Source organism: Cucurbita moschata, unplaced genomic scaffold, assembly GCF_002738365.1.
Source record: "Cucurbita moschata cultivar Rifu unplaced genomic scaffold, Cmos_1.0 Cmo_Scf00003, whole genome shotgun sequence".
Taxonomy (NCBI): domain Eukaryota; kingdom Viridiplantae; phylum Streptophyta; class Magnoliopsida; order Cucurbitales; family Cucurbitaceae; genus Cucurbita; species Cucurbita moschata.
In genome coordinates, this window is record NW_019268519.1 from 454,299 (window position 1) to 471,905 (window position 17,607).

General features: G+C 34.9%; 1 protein-coding gene and 1 long non-coding RNA gene across 3 annotated transcripts in view; both read left to right on the plus strand.

The window, feature by feature from the left end:
* Positions 1-17,607, plus strand: part of LOC111435229 (serine/threonine-protein kinase ATM) — a 52,493-nt gene that overhangs the window by 1,087 nt on the left and 33,799 nt on the right. For both annotated transcript variants that reach the window (XM_023072641.1, XM_023072649.1), the window contains exons 4-23: positions 410-571; positions 693-888; positions 1,026-1,182; positions 1,268-1,404; positions 1,518-1,605; positions 4,486-4,589; positions 4,698-4,796; positions 5,563-5,619; positions 5,804-5,873; positions 8,056-8,130; positions 10,545-10,586; positions 10,927-10,997; positions 12,606-12,654; positions 13,233-13,304; positions 14,567-14,692; positions 14,776-14,865; positions 14,943-15,130; positions 16,541-17,150; positions 17,236-17,307; positions 17,421-17,585. In XM_023072641.1, coding sequence (XP_022928409.1) covers positions 410-571; positions 693-888; positions 1,026-1,182; positions 1,268-1,404; positions 1,518-1,605; positions 4,486-4,589; positions 4,698-4,796; positions 5,563-5,619; positions 5,804-5,873; positions 8,056-8,130; positions 10,545-10,586; positions 10,927-10,997; positions 12,606-12,654; positions 13,233-13,304; positions 14,567-14,692; positions 14,776-14,865; positions 14,943-15,130; positions 16,541-17,150; positions 17,236-17,307; positions 17,421-17,585 — 2,630 coding nt within the window. The remainder of the gene's footprint in view (positions 1-409; positions 572-692; positions 889-1,025; positions 1,183-1,267; positions 1,405-1,517; positions 1,606-4,485; positions 4,590-4,697; positions 4,797-5,562; positions 5,620-5,803; positions 5,874-8,055; positions 8,131-10,544; positions 10,587-10,926; positions 10,998-12,605; positions 12,655-13,232; positions 13,305-14,566; positions 14,693-14,775; positions 14,866-14,942; positions 15,131-16,540; positions 17,151-17,235; positions 17,308-17,420; positions 17,586-17,607) is intronic.
* On the plus strand, positions 11,464-12,054 carry LOC111435295. The gene is made up of 2 exons (XR_002709061.1): positions 11,464-11,618; positions 11,998-12,054. It is a non-coding gene; the product is annotated as an uncharacterized LOC111435295 (long non-coding RNA).

Below are 17,607 nucleotides of genomic sequence, written 5' to 3' on the forward strand. Positions count from 1 at the left end.
TTTACTCTTGCTTTTGAAATATTTTTTAAAAAACGAGATAAGTTTGGAAAACATTTTTAATATGAACATAATTCTCATACAGATCCTGTGGTTGTTGTTTTTGAAATGAACTTATGTTGGCACCACAAACGAAATAGGCCTATTTATTTCAATATTTTGAGAAAAATAAAGTAGCATAGAAGCACTTCTTCATGTTCTTGGCGAGGTAAATATTCATGAACCACATGGTTCAACATTCGTATTTATTACTTTTGGTCATTAGTTCTGATTTGTGATTGGTTCAATTTTTTTGGTTGCATCCTTTCTGTTATCTTTTTCAGCAATGAAACTCCATATGTAAAGATTACTTAAGCTTTCTTGTCAGGACATCTACAAGTTATAACAATGATGCTTGTTTTTCTTGTCCCAGGCAACGTAGTATCCTTGATATCTGTGGTTAAGATGCTGTTTAGTCACGTATGGGACGTGTTGAGTACTATACCATGCTTTCAATCTGAGTATGGGATCATAATTAGGCATCTAGTAGCTGCAAGAGATTATCGTTTTCATTTGAGGAAGCGCATATATTGCAGTAAGTTCTGTCATAACCGCAACCTGAGAGATGAATATGCATGATGTTCACTCTACAGACTTATCATTTTGATTACTGTATGATGTTTAATTTCATCTTAACTTCTCTTCCATGTTGAAAGACCTCGTGCTTTTATACTTGGAGAAGGTGGAAGGAAGCTTAGTTGGGAAGAATGATAACCTTTATACTCCCAAGGAAGAGCTTTTCCGGTGCATATTGACGCTCCATTCACTTTTGGAAAATCCTCCTGGTGACTTCCCAGATAGTATTAGGCAAGAAATTGTAAATGGAATTGCTAAGATTTTCTCCCTCGTGAGGTATGAAAATACTTGCATTTAACTCAATGTTACCATTCTGATTCTTTTGCGTCTTCTATTACTTGTGGACCTGATCTTGGTGTTTCCGTCTGGGTCTCTTTTAGTGAAAGAATGAACTTTTTTCTTTTATTGGTCAGGGATGAAGGTAAAGTATCACGAAAACTTATTGAGTGTGTAAATACATACTTGTTAAAGGATGGTCCTAATCTAGGAAGTAACTTATTGGAGATCCACAACTCTGTGCAACAATTCGTGTTTCGGTGTTGGATGGTGACTCATGATCGAGCTCTAAAGGTACGAAATAAATTGGACGAACTTAACTCATATTTCATTCCATTTATTATTTTTAAAGCATTTTCCTGACTTGTTACGTTTGCAGGACGCTCTTGTCCTCTATGGAAGGTTACAAATAAGTCTAACAAGAGCTGATGATGAGAGATTTTTTGTAGAACAGCTACTTGATGTACTTTATAAGGATCTAGATCAAAGCAGCATCTCTAGTGTTGGGGTTCCTTGGTTTGTATTTTTAGATTTTCTCTTGATTTATCCTTTTTCCTTACATCTCATTTAGGTTGAATCTTGTTTATAATCTGATGATGTATGGCTACTGGAAATATATGATTTTTCAGGTCTGATACAAATAAAGATGATAAATTTGGAACTTTGAGTAGCTCACATTGTGGGTTGGTAGAACTTGCCGCAGCTGTACTCTATCGGGTACTCTAAACATACTGTACTTCTTTACTTATTTACCATGCTGCATTGACGGGAAGTTGTTTTGACTCATCACCTAATACACTAGAAGAAGGTATTGCTCTAATGAGATACCAAATAAGTATCCAAACGATTTTTTTGATAGGTAACTAAAATCTACCAAAATTTGCGTATTGAGTTCAAAATAACACACTAGCATTGAATTAGCTTGGAAACGGAAGATCAAATCAAACCCTGTATCCCCTGCTGTTTCTCTTTCCTCTAGCCCTCTCAAACTTCCTACCCTTGGACCTCACATATGGTTTGGTATGGCTGTGCGGTAGGTACAGGATCAAAATACTTTGTGGCCTCCCGGGAGCTCTTAGGACCTCTAAGAAGAACCGTGTTCTGACCCAGTGGAGCCCTCAAAGCAAGCTGGTCAAATGTCAAACACTCCCCACCAGCATTTGGGAAATTTTTTCCCCTACTTTCCATTAATCTATTTTCTTTGAACTAGAAACAAAACTTTTCATTGATGAAATGAAAAGAGACTAAGGCTTAAAAGTCACAAATTCCACAAGGTAGTGAATAACAAGAATAAAAAAAGAAGATTACAACGAAAAAAATTACAGTATGCCAAATGAGACATGAATCTTGGATAGAACGTCCAACAAAGAGGATGGTGAGAGCACACAAAGAAGAGACCTTCACCTAAGCCTAAACAAATTGATCTGACCACTTGTTGGAAATCCTTTGGTTTCTTCCAAAACAAACTATTCAATACAAAAATTCTAACCACATTGATGCAAATGATGAATAAGACACTTCGCTCCTTGAATATGACAAATGAAGATAAGGGAATCTAAGGAATCATAATTATGTAGTTGGATTCTTTGAGAAATTCAAAAGACCAACCTTAATTGATCTAATAAGACGAAGAACCATGCAAAGAAACACCAATAGTGGACTTTAATCACCATATTCCATCGTGACAAAATTAAATGAATCAGCTTCCAAGAACCCCACTGTCGATGCATTAAATGTTTCTTAACCACCGATTACTATTGAACTCCCGCTAAGAATTCTTCAAACAAGGCAACAATTGAAACTATTCCTCAACTCCAACGACAATGAAGATAATGAAGGGTCAATGAAGTCGAGAGAAAATCTGCCGGTTCCAAGGGTCAAAATTAATACTATCATGAAACAAAAGCAAGAATAATATGCCTTGAAAACACAAGAAAATCTCAATAAATGCTGTCTTGGAAACAATATCAAATCCCCAATAGTGAATGCAACTGGAATAACTTCTTGAAAAAAGATTAAGGCCAGTGACTTCTTGAAAAAAGATTGAAGCCAAAAAGTCTTAATAAAGTTGCAGCTGAACATCTTCACCAAATATTTCAATGAAAAAACTAAAACTATTTTGAGACAATGCGTGAAATTAATGCTATCAAATAACCCTCAATAATTAATTCTGCTAAAGAGCTTCTTAGAAAACGAAAACAATCAATTAACCCCAATTATAAAGGTAGTGGTAATTGTTAGACGAACACGACTCTCCACAATGGTATGATATTGTCCACTTTGAGCCTAAGCTCTCATGGCTTTGCTTTGTGCTTCCCCAAAAGGTCTCATTCCAATGGAGTTAGTATTCCTCACTTATAAACCCATGATCACACCCTAAATTAGTCAATGTGGGACTTCCATCATCCAACACCTCCCCTCGAACAAAGTGCGCCTCCCCTTAATCGAGGCTCGACTCCTTTGGAGTCTTAGTCATTTTTGACGGCCTTCGAGGAGGGGCTTAGCTCCTTTTCTTTAAGAGTTCTTTGTTCGATATTTGAGGATTTGAGGATTTACCAATCTATTGACACGACTAAGTTTAGGGCATGGCTCTGATACCATGTTAGACGAACACGACTCTCCACAATGGTATGATATTGTCCACTTTGAGACTAAGCTCTCATGGCTTTGCTTTGTGCTTCCCCAAAAGGCCTCATTCCAATGGAGTTAGTATTCCTCACTTATAAACCCATGATCACACCCTAAATTAGTCAATGTGGGACTTCCATCATCCAACAGTAATATCAAGAGATGCAGGAACCGAAAATGCTTTGCTAGATGAGGGAAACCTTGAGTATTCCAAGACAAAATCTTCATTTAAGCATTGAAAGTATTCCTTGTGAATCTTTTTAGCATTTTCCTTAGGCATTTATCGAAGGATTTTTTTTTTTCACATTTGTGATCCACAAACTCAATTAAAGATGAAAACTTGCGAGGAATAAAAGGTGAAAAAAGACATCAAGACTCTGAGATGTGATTGTTGACTCTTTAACATTTTTGATCTTCGAATTTTGCTGATTTGGTGGCTGAAATAAGGAAATAAAGGTCTCTGCATAGGATTCTTCCGTATTCTTATTATTCAAAGAATTAGCCTGAGAATCCAACTTCACATTCTCAAACTAACCTGTGATTCATTATCTGATTCATTATAAGGGACTGAGGTGGGAGCTGAATGAACATTAGAAGATCGTAAAATACTTTTGAGAAAATGTTAATCCAGCTAAACACATGTTGCTTACGATGTACTTGCAAGAATTCGTTTCCTTTGGTCCAAGTTCATGATTGGATTTTCTATTAATCTGTTAGATTTTCTTATATTCCATTTTAACTCTACTTTTATATAACTTTTTATCTTTTAATTTTTTTTTTTTTTGATTTAGAAACCTAACTTTCATTGAACAAATGGAAAAAGTATAAGGGTGTATTGAGTTCTTGAAACCCCGTTGCTTGTGGTATTTTTATATTGCAGAGATCTTATAATTATAATTTAGTTGTTTGAATAGTTGTTTATGGCACTAGAAATTGGTCTGACTGGTTGCACATGGATTATTTATTTAGGCATGTGTTACCTCTACAAAAGCAATATCAACTGAAAAGCGGGTTAAAAGGGACCCAGCTAGTGTTCATCTTAAAGAGGAGCTTGCTAAAGGGAAATGGCTATGGTAAATTTTAAGCTACGTGATTATGAAAACAGGAACATGCATTCCCTGGTTCATTTGTTAATTTGGCATGGGGCATTATTTTGTGTGACTTGATTGATTATCTTGTAGGAATGCGGCCTTCTGTTGTCTTGTCAGAAATTACCATTCCCGCATCAGTAAGGATCTTTTCACCTACTGGTTTGAGGCAATTTGCTCAGGTTTCGAGAGGTATTTAGGACTTCATGTTGTACATCTTTCATTCTGTGTTATTAAATTGTTTCTTTGTCTTATTGTTATCGTTACTTTGATAATTTTTTTAAACATAATTGTTGTTTCCACTTTAAATTTCATCAAATGCTGCAAGGGTCGGCTTAAGATACAAATGAGACAATAGCCTTTGGCCTCTTAACTTTAGAGGAGTTTATTTTCTTCCAAAGCTACAAATTACCTTAGGCCATACCAACATATAATAAAATCGACAAAGATTTCATAATGAAACTCAATATAAATGTAAATAGATATTGAAGTGAATGATTCAATATACAAAATTGAAGGTCAAGGTATAAATTTTGCTTAAAAAATTCACCAAGTCAACTTAGGCCGGCCAGGCAAACTTTATATTATGTCTTATAGTTTCTACAGTAATATATGTTCCAATAGTATCCTGTTAAAATTTGATTTGCACCTCATCTAGTTCGATATGACTCATGAGAGATAGTATCCAGATTAGATGACTTTTGCATACGGTCATTGTCTTTCATAAAAGAATTCGTAAACTGTTAGTATCTTTTGAGATTTATTCTATTTGTGTTTGACATGAAAATAATAGCTTCACGTCTTTTCTTCATGCGCGTAATACAACATGATACATGTTATGAAAGCTACAAAACACAATCATAATTGTTCATGCTAACCAAAACTGCAAAGAATACACGTGAAAAAAAGCATCAGACCCAGAGTTTCAGTTGATTTAATTTTTTTGAGCGTGTTGCAGAATATTGAAAGATGCAAATGTGGGACATTCATATGATGGGTTATTGTGGACATTACGGTAAGCTAATATAACTTTTCATGTCTCTTTAAACTTACAGAATATACAAATCCAAGTTGATTTAATTCCACATTTAAGCTGCTTGGTTCATTTATATGACTTTTTATATATATTTCAAGTGAAAGTATATACTTCGCTTCCCTGTCCCATTGAGCTCATATGTGTATATCACATGATTTTGAAGGAGTCTGCAAGAACTTTCTTCAGTGTTAATAGATTCTACTGAACGGTCAGAAAGCTCGTCCGAGGAAAAGGTATGTTCCTCTTTTCATTGTATTCTTATTCTTTTGTTTTTGTTTTTGTTTTGTATGGGAAAGCAAAAGAAGTGCCAAGCTAAAAGAGGGGATTGAAAACTTACAAAAGAGATTTCCAACTTTTGGTAATAAAAAATAATAGATAATTTGAAAATAAAATAGAATTAAGAGTACAGAGAAAGTTCGAACATCTTCCTGAACTATTTACTTCAAAAAAAAAAAAAAAAAAAAAAAAAAAAAACTCATATTTCTTTCCAACAAAATAAAGCACATTATGATGAAGAAACCTGTCTGACAGAGAATACGTGGTTTCTTCTCAAAGGAGGGTCTAGAACAACTTCCTCCTAGATATCAAGAAAACTTGCCTTTTGTACATCAAATAGTGTAAATCTCTTATCACTAGTGGATCCAAATTTTGAAACTAAATGGCGGAACCTTAAAACATGGTTAGGGTTTTCTACCCTTACATAAAGCATATGGGCCTAAAACAAGGGAGGTGACTGTTTGAAGGATATCGTCCATGGTGTCAATCCTTCTTGAGATAATGAGCCGAGCCAAGTATAATGATGTTTTTGGAATGAACCAAAATTTAAACAAGCGTCTTTAGTTTGGCTCCTTTTTGGTTGATTTTTTTGTATGCCTCTTGTATAAAAGAGCGTCAACTGGAAAAAGGGGTCACTGCCATGAGGGACAATGTAAATAAAAGGTTTAGAGCAAGTGAGATCATGCTATGATGGAACCTACCTGGGATTTATTATCCTATGAGTGACAAAATGTAGTAGGGTCAGAAGGTTGTCTCATGAGAATAGTTGAGATATCATAACTTGGCGTGACCGAGTACTCATTAAGGACCATGTAATAATGAACAGCTAAAGGGAATGCTTTCAAGCCATGATGGCCACCTACCTAAAATTTCATATGCTACAAATTACCCGAACAACCAAATGTAGTAAGGTCAAGTGGTTGTCTGGTGAGAAACTGGCCCGAACACTCATGAATATAAAAAATATACTGTTCCAAGTCTAAATTAGGCTGCTGTTTTTCTTATTAATTTCTAGAGAATTACATATCCCTTAAAATCTAAATCACTACATATTCTAAATGATCTAAATAATCTAAATACGCTAGATACTAGTTAAAAGTAAATCTAAATAATAATCCCTTGATACTAGGCAACTAGATCTAAATAATAATCCCTATGATAAATTAGGGAGGTCAACTACTTCCCTTATTTAATGGAATTACACAAATATCCTTCGACACTCCTCCTCACTCAGTAATAGGCATCGTTTAATCTTAGCTTGGATACTAACTCATGAATTATACAAATATCTCCTAACTGAAGGCTAATCTTTCGACAAATACTTTTTACTTTCTTTATTTTGATGTAAATTTCAATAATGCTTCTAAATTTTGAAAAGCTTCATTTTAATTCTTGAACTTTGAAATTGTTGTAGGAAAAAAATTAAGAGGTTTTTCGTTAATATGATTATTAAAAATGGACATCATGGATGCTGATACATGACATCATTTATGATATTCATGCAAATTGACGTGGTAGCCGATGTGTAGAATTGATTATTTGAATGATGTTTTTCTTGCAAGTCTAAATTGTCTTGCTACACTTATTATTTCAGAGAGGTACATGTCCTTCTATAATACAAAAAGCTAACTAAATCTCTAGATTCTAGGTACAATATTTAAATAAATCCCTAGATATTACTTCTCTCATAAATATTTCTTAAATCAAGGTCATTCCTTCAACCGTTGTAAATGATGTCAAGATAATTTTGAGTTGAAATGGATGGTACAATCATTTTACTATTCATTGCAATTGAATTGTAAATGATGTCAAATATGACTCCCAACTTTTACCTATCGACAGTCATGTTAAATTCCAACTATCAGTTTTTAAAAAAAGTTCTCCCACATATTTTCCAGAACTATTATACAGTTCATGGGATAAAATGAATATTTTCAAAATTATAGAAACTTGCCTTGAACTTCAGGGATATATATATATATATATATATATATATATATATACATATATATATATTTAATTTAGTTTAAAATAAATTGCATTGAGTGCGTTAATTGGATGCATTTTTTTCTCCTTTTCTGCTTGGAGCAAGGATGGCCCTATTAAAAATTGATTGAATTTATTTGATTGAAATTGCAGTTGTATCAAGGCTGGCAATCGATATGGAGTTGTTTGATGCATGGACTGCCCATGTTTAGTCATGTGTTTGTGGTGGTAAGTTCATGTTTTTTGTTGTAGCTTTTGAAGAGGAAACGATATATTTAATAGCTACTCTGTAAAGGATATCATAGACAATTGGTTTTTGTTTTTGTGTTTGTTTTATTTATGGAAAGTTTGTTATGCAATGAGGGTATCTGCTTTATGCTTCTAATTGATGCTTTTCCTTAGGAGTTTGTAACGTCCTCGCCATCCATCAATTAAAAGTTTGTTTCTTGTTAAAAAAGCTTGTTTCTTTTATATACAAATGAACTCAATGATAGTGAAAAGCCGAAGGAGTTGCAACAAAAGATCTCTAATTGGTCAGTATTGAAAATGGAGAGTAACTATAAAATATTTTCTATTTAAGACATCAAGATGAGGAAATAAGTGATAGAACCTCCCAAATCTGACGTAGGCCTTTCCTCCTAATATGTTTGCAAAGATTCGATTTTGAGCCAATCTTCTTGGAACAATGCACAAAAATTGTTTACTTGTAGTTGCTTTCAAATATCTTTTAAGGTTTGACAAAAAGAACGTTGCATCATAAAATGGATTATAAGGAGTCTAGGACATTGCACCTAAGCTAAAATGCCCCTTATGAGTCTCTAGACGGAACAATAAGAGGTCTCTCTTCTCAGAGACAACACTGTTGAGGATTGAGGTATTCTCTGGGGTTTCTTTTCTGAACTCAATCATTGTTAAGGTCACTCAAGTTTAGAGACCACCGAAAGGTTTTGCAACTTCAAGGAACCTTCAAGCTCCGTAACTTCTTGCAGAATGCTGGAATAAGTCTGCTTGAGCCTGTTGCACAGAATTTAATAAAAACCATAGCCCCTTCTAAGCACCAACTTCTTGAACCAGTCCCTAAGAGAGGTTTTGACGATCTAAGAAACGCATAAGGTGCTACCATTTAGCCACCTCTCGATCATAAATAAGGCTCTCTAAAACCAATAGTCCAGCTGCTACTTACATTAGGCTGTTCATGACCTTTTTAACTTAGAGAAGTTTATTGGAGAATAACATGAAGAGCCTTAAAAGATTTTGTATAAAGTGGGAATTATTATTTATTTATTTATTTTTGATAAGAGACCGTTTCATTGATGATTGAAATTTATATAAGGGATGTAATATCCATTATGATTACAAAAAATCTTCCCAATTTACAACGAGGGAGGTACAACTGTACGAAGTAAAAATATTAGACAGCTTACACCAAAATATAGCTTGGTAAACAATATTGTCGAAGAGTATTAAATTTGTGTCATATGGTCAGAAGAAAGTATAGGGTCTATCTCCGATGTTAATCTCAGTGAAGCCAGTTAAGATGTCCTTTACCTCAATAATACTAACACATTGCTCCTAGAACTACTGTAGCGACGTTTCTTAGGCAGCCCACCTGTGGTGAGTTTTTCATGTTTAAGCATCATAATTTCTTTTCATGTTTGAGCATCATAATTTCTTTCAGAAAGAATCAGGATCAAAAGATGCCTCGACCACTTTGCAAGATGGGGCTCCTTCCTCTCTTTGGTCCTGTTCATGCAAGCGCTCCCTGAAGCAAGAAATTTTTTTAGTTTTCCTATGTTATCTTCTTTCTGAATTGGCTTCTTCCAATAGAAAGTTTCTTATACATATATCAATTTTAGACTCAACCATCTTTGGAACAGGGAAGATGGAGAGATAATAAATTGGCAGGCAAGCAGGATCAAAGGGAGGCAGTCTCCTTCTGAGATAGGGTCAGATCTCTACTTTTGTAACATAGCATTTTCTGCACCATGAGGTTTCATTATAACATAGATTCAAGCAAAACCTCAAAGGGCCAGATGGAATTTACTGGTAGACCATTGGAAAAGAGCTTATATTGAATCTTGATACCTTTGCAGCTCTAGAATGTTCCTTATTGTTGGTGTCAATGTCATTCATGACCCTCTGAGATTAAATAAACTTAGGACGTTACCTACTCCAAACTGCCATTGAAATATAAATTTACTAAATACTGGCTGACTGACCTACTGTACCAGTACTGAGTTCGTAATTATGATCTGAGTCAAATTTTTCCAATTGGGATCCGTTTTTGTAACTCCCAAGGTCTTGCCTCTTGGGGTTTTCTCATCTCCTTTTGTGCATCTTCTCTTTGATTAATGAATATGTCTTGTTTCTTATATAAAATAACCTACTCTACCAAGTTACCTACTAAAGCATCTGACTTATATGTCCTTCTGCTAAAACCAACTTCCTGCAATTATATGTTGCTGAGTGCTGACTATATAATGGATATTTATTTTTTTTCTTACAAATGAGTAAGTGTTTGTTAGATCACCATAGTTATTTTGAAGTCATCTCAGGAGTGTGGACTTATCTCTTGTTACTTATAGACATACATTTTAATGCTATGCTATAATGAAGTTTATTGTATTTGAGAATCAATGCAGGCGGATGCTGCTCTGTTGCTTCTTGGAAAAATAATTGAACGAGTGAGTTCATATTTCCCAATGACTTTACTTTCTTGTTCTTTCTGTTGAGTAGTTAGAGTGAATCTTTCTACTGTATTGTTAACTTCCTAGAACTTTTTTTTGTTGGCTCAAGTCTCTCATGTAGTCCAATGAGAAGAAGTTTCACTTCTCTTAAAAAACAAGTCCCTCATGTAGTCCAATGAGAAGAAGTTTCACTTCTCTTAAAAAACAAGTCCCTCATGTAGTCCAATGAGAAGAAGTTTCACTTCTCTTAAAAAACAAGTCCCTCATGTAGTCCAATGAGAAGAAGTTTCATTTCTCTTAAAAAACAAGTCCCTCATGTAGCAGTTTCTTTGTTCAGGATTTATTGAAGACATGTGTGATTCCTCAAGATGTTTGGGAACATTTATTTTTCAAACGGATGCCATCGATGTAAGTTCTTATTTTCAACCTTTTTTTAGTTTGATTGAAACCTTTTTAATCCTCTATCATTTCCACTTCTTTTTTTCCCTTTAAATTATCATTATTAAAAAAAAAGAAGTTAATTTCTTGTTTAAAAAAGCAAAGAAAAAACAAGAAACACAATCTTGTGATTGAAACAGGAAAAATGCTTAGAAAATATTGTTCTCCTTAGGGATAAGTTATCCAAATGGAGAAATTCTTGAGGGATTTTGCATTATCTAAAGGAGGGAGAGTTACCTGGATTCTTTTGGTGTTGGCAGCTATTACGTTATATTTCATGTCCATTGTCCAAATGCCAAGAAAATTGGCAATTAGAATAGAGAAATATATGGAATAATGCTTTAGATGGAAAACATGACCTGAAACTAAATCATTTTTTGAGCTGGTGTATTATGTGCAAAAGATGTGTCGAGAACCATTCATTTATTTGTCCATTGCCCCTTTAGATACGTTAGAACTTTGTACGCAGCTTTCCCGATTTGAGAATATGTGGCTGAACCATTCTGAAGTTTTGCCAATGGTAGAATATTGGTTGAAGAATACACCCCTCCGTGGATGGCCGGGGCACGGTTTCATCAACAAACTTAAAGGGTTCCTCGGGGAGTTGGCCTAGCAGAAAGAATTAATTAGAGGAGGTTGGTTTCAATTCATCCTTTCTAGAGAATTAGATGGTCTTACAAGCCCTTTCCTTAAAAGTCTATCCTCTGTCTATTTTGAGGGATAAAAGTGTATCTTTACCCTATTTTTAGGGATCAAAGTGTATCTTTACCCTATTTTTGGGGATGAAAAGCTATCCTCTCCCTATTTTTTGGGATCCCGGGAAAAAGCTAGCATGATTGTAGCAATCCCCGAAGCAAGGAAATCAGTCTAAGCCAAAGAGAACCCCTGCCCCGGAACCTCTAGAAGTGTCTTCGCCGGATCTCTTTCCGGCATCCCAGAGGAAATCATCTGAGAAAGCTGGGCTAGAAAGACTAAAAGAAGTCTTAAAGAAATGGAACAAGGAGGTTTTCGGTTGTATTTCCACAAAAAGAAACCAACTACTAACTCAAATTGCTCTCCTTTGATCAGATGGAGGAAACTAACTCCATCCCTCTAGTTCAACACACACAGAAAAAGCTCATGAAAGCAGAACTTATTTCAAAAGAACTGTCCCTACATCATTATGAATTTGAGCTGCAATGTTTTGTAGTGAGAATGGGGAAGCATCAGTGGCATCTACATTTTCATCCTTTTGGAATGAATTCAAACTTTTGTTTTCATCATTGACCACATGGTTCCATGATTTTATCTCGTCAAGTTTCTAGAATGAAATGATTTCGAAGTCTAAAAATGTTTATTTTCTGGAAAGTTAAGCTAGTATGTACTACACGCATTTGACTGAAATGAGGGGCAAAATTTGGTGCCTGAGAGATGCGTTTTCATAATTCCAGTTGAGCTTTGCATGTTAACAATGTTATTCTAATTACATGGTTATGATGCCATCTAGAGGACTTGAGACTTGAGACTTCGTGCTTGTCATATTTCATAGGATTTTGGGTAGAATATCACCTAATTTTATGTGGTATGGTTGTCTTGCAGATCTGCTTTGTACCTAATATCCTGTTACTTCTCGAGAAAAGGGTCTCAAGTAAGTTGCTTCAGCGGGAATGTCTGTCTCTGCGCATGTCATCTTGATTGCTATTTACCTTGCAATGCTCAGACTGCCAATTTGTCATTTGTCCAGTAGCTGTTATTGCTCTATCCTTGAGTTTGCAATATATTTCGGTTTCCTGGGGAGTATATATAATTTATAAGAAGTTAGATCTATCTACCAGATGGACAAATAAGTTAATTACTTCTCTGTCTAAAAGTGGCCTCCTAAGCCTTGGGGCTAGGAATTGACAGAAGTCACCTTTGCAATCATTTTAACGACATATCATAATTCAGAAGTCAATCAAGATCATGGGGAGATCTCTTAGCACAATATGCTTAGACATAACCCTGAGCAATTACTAAGAAAAATCCTGATCTTTCACAGTTCGTTTAGCATAATTTCTCTTTTCTTGAAGTTCTTTTATTTCTATTTCATCTTAATATTAAGTTACCCATTTTGAGATATACCATGTTGCGCTGGTGGGAGTTTGATATTACATGTGACTATGAGATTCAATTGAGGAATGAACTCCTGACTCATGCAATTTTCTTTTATGTATTATTTTCATTCAGGGTGACCTTCGAGACATTTTCCATCTTAGAAAAAATCTTCTGAGAGCAGTTCTAGGTCATCTTAACTTGAAGGTTTATTCCTTCTCCTCTCTGATTTTTTAATTCTTTTTTCTTTTCTTTTTTTTGTTTGTTGTTGAATCATTAAATATGTAGCGGCTAATCTTCTAATAGTTCAAACGTGAAAACTTAAAACATCGTTTCAATTTAAAGAGTGCAGTATAAAGACTTTCCAGTTTTGCTAGAGAATGAAAATGATATGAACATCAAATGGATTATCATCTGTACTATTTATGAAATGGTTAAAAGGTTTTTTTTTGGAAACTGTGAGAACTCCGATTCAAGGGAGTTACAAAAAACCTCCCCAAATGGATAGTAAAAGGAAAAGCTAGAGTGACGAAGGAGGAGTGAACATTTGCACCTGGAAGAAAAAACAATAGTAAAGAAATGAGTGATTGATGATTCCATGCCCCAAAAAATCAGCTGAGAGAGTAGATCGTGTGGGCCACTTGGGAGGGCAGTCTCCATCCGAATGTTGCAAAAATCTGCTGCAAAATCACAAGATAGGAAAATGTGGCTTTGGGATTCAGGTTGTGTTTACATACGTTGCACTAATGGGGAGATAATCCACATACAGTATCCTAATTTGAGGCTTGTTGCAAGTGTTAAAGGCCTGGTGACTGAGTTCCCATATGAAGAACCTTACCTTATTTTGATATATGATCTTTCCATGTGGCATAAAGGTTGGCCGCATGCTTGTCCTTGTTAAAGTTCAAAATTTCTTTCTTATAAGAAATGGGCAGTCAAATGGTAACTTCAAAGCAACTGGGGGATTATATAAAGAGAGATACTGTCTGTATATTAATTCAATGAGGTTAGTGCAGTGAGTTAATTGTTGTCAATATCCTTGTAATTTTCTCAATTTTAAATTTAAAGCAGTAGCCATATTAGTACTGACCCCAAACTTTTGATTTTTCCTTGAAATTTGTCTGTTGGCATTTGCATAAAATAACCTTGAGCCTTCTATGAGTCCACATTTCAGACCAAAATTCTTGAAGTTGATCCTGATTCTATAAGTTATATACGTTAAACCTGCTTACTTTTGGAAGTTAATAGTACATTTAGTTAGATATTTTCAATAAATGGATTTTCATTGCTTATTTAAGGTCTATTTACATTTTTATATCTCTCCTCTCTTGTAAAACTTGCCCCCATGTGGCACACAAAGAAGCTCACAATGTTGGATTCATTGTAACCGTCTTCTTAGCTATACAGATCATTAACTTGGTAGGGACATTGTGAATGGTGCACTGACTACTGCTGCTGACTTTATGTAGGAGGTTGCTAATTCGAACGAGCAGTTGATATTCTTGTTGCCTGCAGCTGTTCATGCTCTTTGTGCGGGTTGTGCTCCCTCAGGAGATGTTACAAGGGTTCTAGATGAATGTTTGAAGAAAGATGTGGTTTGTTAATAGTACATTTCCACTATAAATAAAATATAGATGGGAGGTTTTTCATGGTAATTGCAAATTGATTATACTTGCAGAAAGAAGAATCTTATCAGGATTGGTCGCAAGAAGTTTTTGAGTGTTCTGTGGAAGTTGTGGCCAAAATACATCTTGGTTCTAGCGTCAAGGTGGCCTTTTATTGTATGTCCTGTTTCAGAATTGACACCTATGTTGTTTCTCACTTTGTCTATAATTGTTGGTTTAGATATGCCAATCTCGAGGCCTTAAGGCTATTCATCTGCCTCGTCAGATCAGAGATCCATTGCTGGATGAAATGGTGACTTCTGTACTTGGAGCATTGATTGATGTGGAGAGAGAAAAATTGCTGCCGTCTACTATCTTCATTTTATGTGATTTATTGGCAAACTTCATATACGGTTCAACTTTGATAAGGTTTTCATCATCTTTTATGTCCAATTTTAAGTTTTGCACTTTGGGTCTTCTAACTTTAGAATGTCAGAATATACTTTTTCTTTTTCCTGGTTGCCAACCTGAATATACTTTTTCTTTTTCCTGGTTGCCAATCTTTGGGAGTACATTTTTCAAGCTCATGGATTTGATACTTCGTATGTGCACTATATGCTGACTTTTTTAAAAAAAAAGATTTTTTCATCATTGACCCTTCTTGAACTGTAATCTGTCGTGACGAAAGTTGTGGTTATCATTTTTATCTGAACCGTAGTATGCTTCTTCTCATTTTGTTGATTTTCATGGGTGTCGATACTCTACTTTTTCAACAGCTGGTATTGGTCTTATCTTCCTACTCTTAGGGAAGGGATTTTTTTGTTTGTTGGTTTGTTTCTTTGTTTAAAAAGGAACACAAAGTTTTCATTAATATTTGAAAGTTATATTTTGAGAAGAGAAACAAATTTCATTTAGAAGGCTCCCAACATTGAGAGACGAATTATAAAATAGCTCTTCGGTTAGAGATCAAAGAAGATAGATTGTTGTAACCTCAAAAATGTTGAAGGTATGACCTTGATGCAAGGAATATTTGTGTAATTCCTTTAGGAGAGATTCATGGAATCCTATTAAATAATGGAAGTTGTTGATCTCCTAATTTACCAAGTATCTAGGGGTTTAGTTTGTACCTCTTTGAAATAAATATCAAAAGCAGCCATATAATTTTGACTTGCAAGAAAAAAGATGTGTAATCTTGCACCAATTCAATGCATGGATAAAATTAATCCAAAGGTAAAGAAATAAAGTATCTGTTATCCCCTCACACCAGAGTTACCTCTCACACCAGAATTACCAGAAGAAAACCGGGTTGATAGAGAGACAGAAATTCATTTTCCTACTTTGGAACAGATGATCCACATATATAGAAGCAAGGAAATCAAATATGTCATTTGGTAAAAACCATGGACCAACCAAAAGCATCAAACACTGTTGGAATATATGAAAAGTTGCACCAGTAAATAAAGCAAAAAAATCAGTAGTACAAGTGATAGAACATACTAATACATTTTCATGAAACTACCAAGATAAGCTATGAAAAAGACCTACCAATTGCAATGTTTTGGTTATAGTTTTTGTATTCATTATAGCACTATTGTTTCTTATAAAAAGAGAAAAAAAGTGTTACTATCAAACTTGCGTGTGTTGTTGAACTATACTTTTTGTGCCAACTTCATGCTTGTGTTGACAAATAGATTAAAGTATCCTGTTAATTTTAACTTGGGACCTTTAATGTGTTTTTGAAATGTGAAAAAGAAATTCCTTTGACTTTCTTGGGCAGCATTTTCTCGTGCTCCTTATTCAGCTATACTCTTTTTACGTGTATTTTACATGTTTCAACAGGCAAAGGGAGCAAATGCCTCTGTTCATTTCCAGATTGGGTCAGTACATTTTAGAAATGACGAATCATGCTGTTAATGTTATCCAAGGGTACTGCAGGGATTTTAAACATCTCAATCTCTTTGGCTCTGATTCCTTCCTTGACATAACGAGTTTTGCTGTCACATGCTTCAGAAGTTTTGCTTCTAGTTCCATTTTCAACACGGGAACAAGTAGTAATTCTCTGGATATTGATCTACATGGTGCATTGATTCTTTCGATGGAAAATCTTTTGAAAGCACTTTCTGAACTCTATCAAGAATATTCTATATCCATTAAGAATCTTCATTCCGGGGAAATCTTGAAAGATTTTGATGCACCTGCTTCTCCTTTGGGGAATTCTCCCCCCGTTGATGCTGAAGTGAGTAGGATTTTGGATATAGAATTGGATGTGAATGATGACTCCAATGACATAGATGTTCTGGCTGTTAAAAGGAGTATGGCCCCTGGCATGTCGTCAACAACAATTTGGAAGTCGAAAATGATATCACTTATTTCAAGTTTTTCCTCAGTTTTGCATGAAGTTACATGGGAGGTTCTTTTTGCACTCCTTGAAAATGAATGTGATTCAAAGGTGCATAAAACATTCATTGATCATTTATAATTATCATACTTTCCTGCTATAGGGGTTTTTTACTTGTGTATTTATTCTTTTTTAGGTTTGCGAAGAGATTCTGTACCATCTCAGTCAAAATATCTTGTGGTCGTCTTCTGAAAAAGTTCTGAACTTGGTAATTGGACTAATCAGCCAATACATGAAATTGTTTCTACGCAGGTCTACCAAGAAGTTGGAAGAATTGCCAGTTTTACTGATGGCATTCTTTCGTCTTTATTACCTTTGCAGATAAATGTAATGGATAACTTGGTTAATACAAAGGTGAATCATAAGCTGGATTTGTCTAGCACACTTGATGCCGTTGGTGGTTTACTTCGGAACCTTTCATCCTTGGATAATGTTGTAAAGGGTCAGCACGGTGGTCAATTTCTTATGGCTGCGCAATTTGAGAAGGTAATTTCTTTATCGTGTTTTA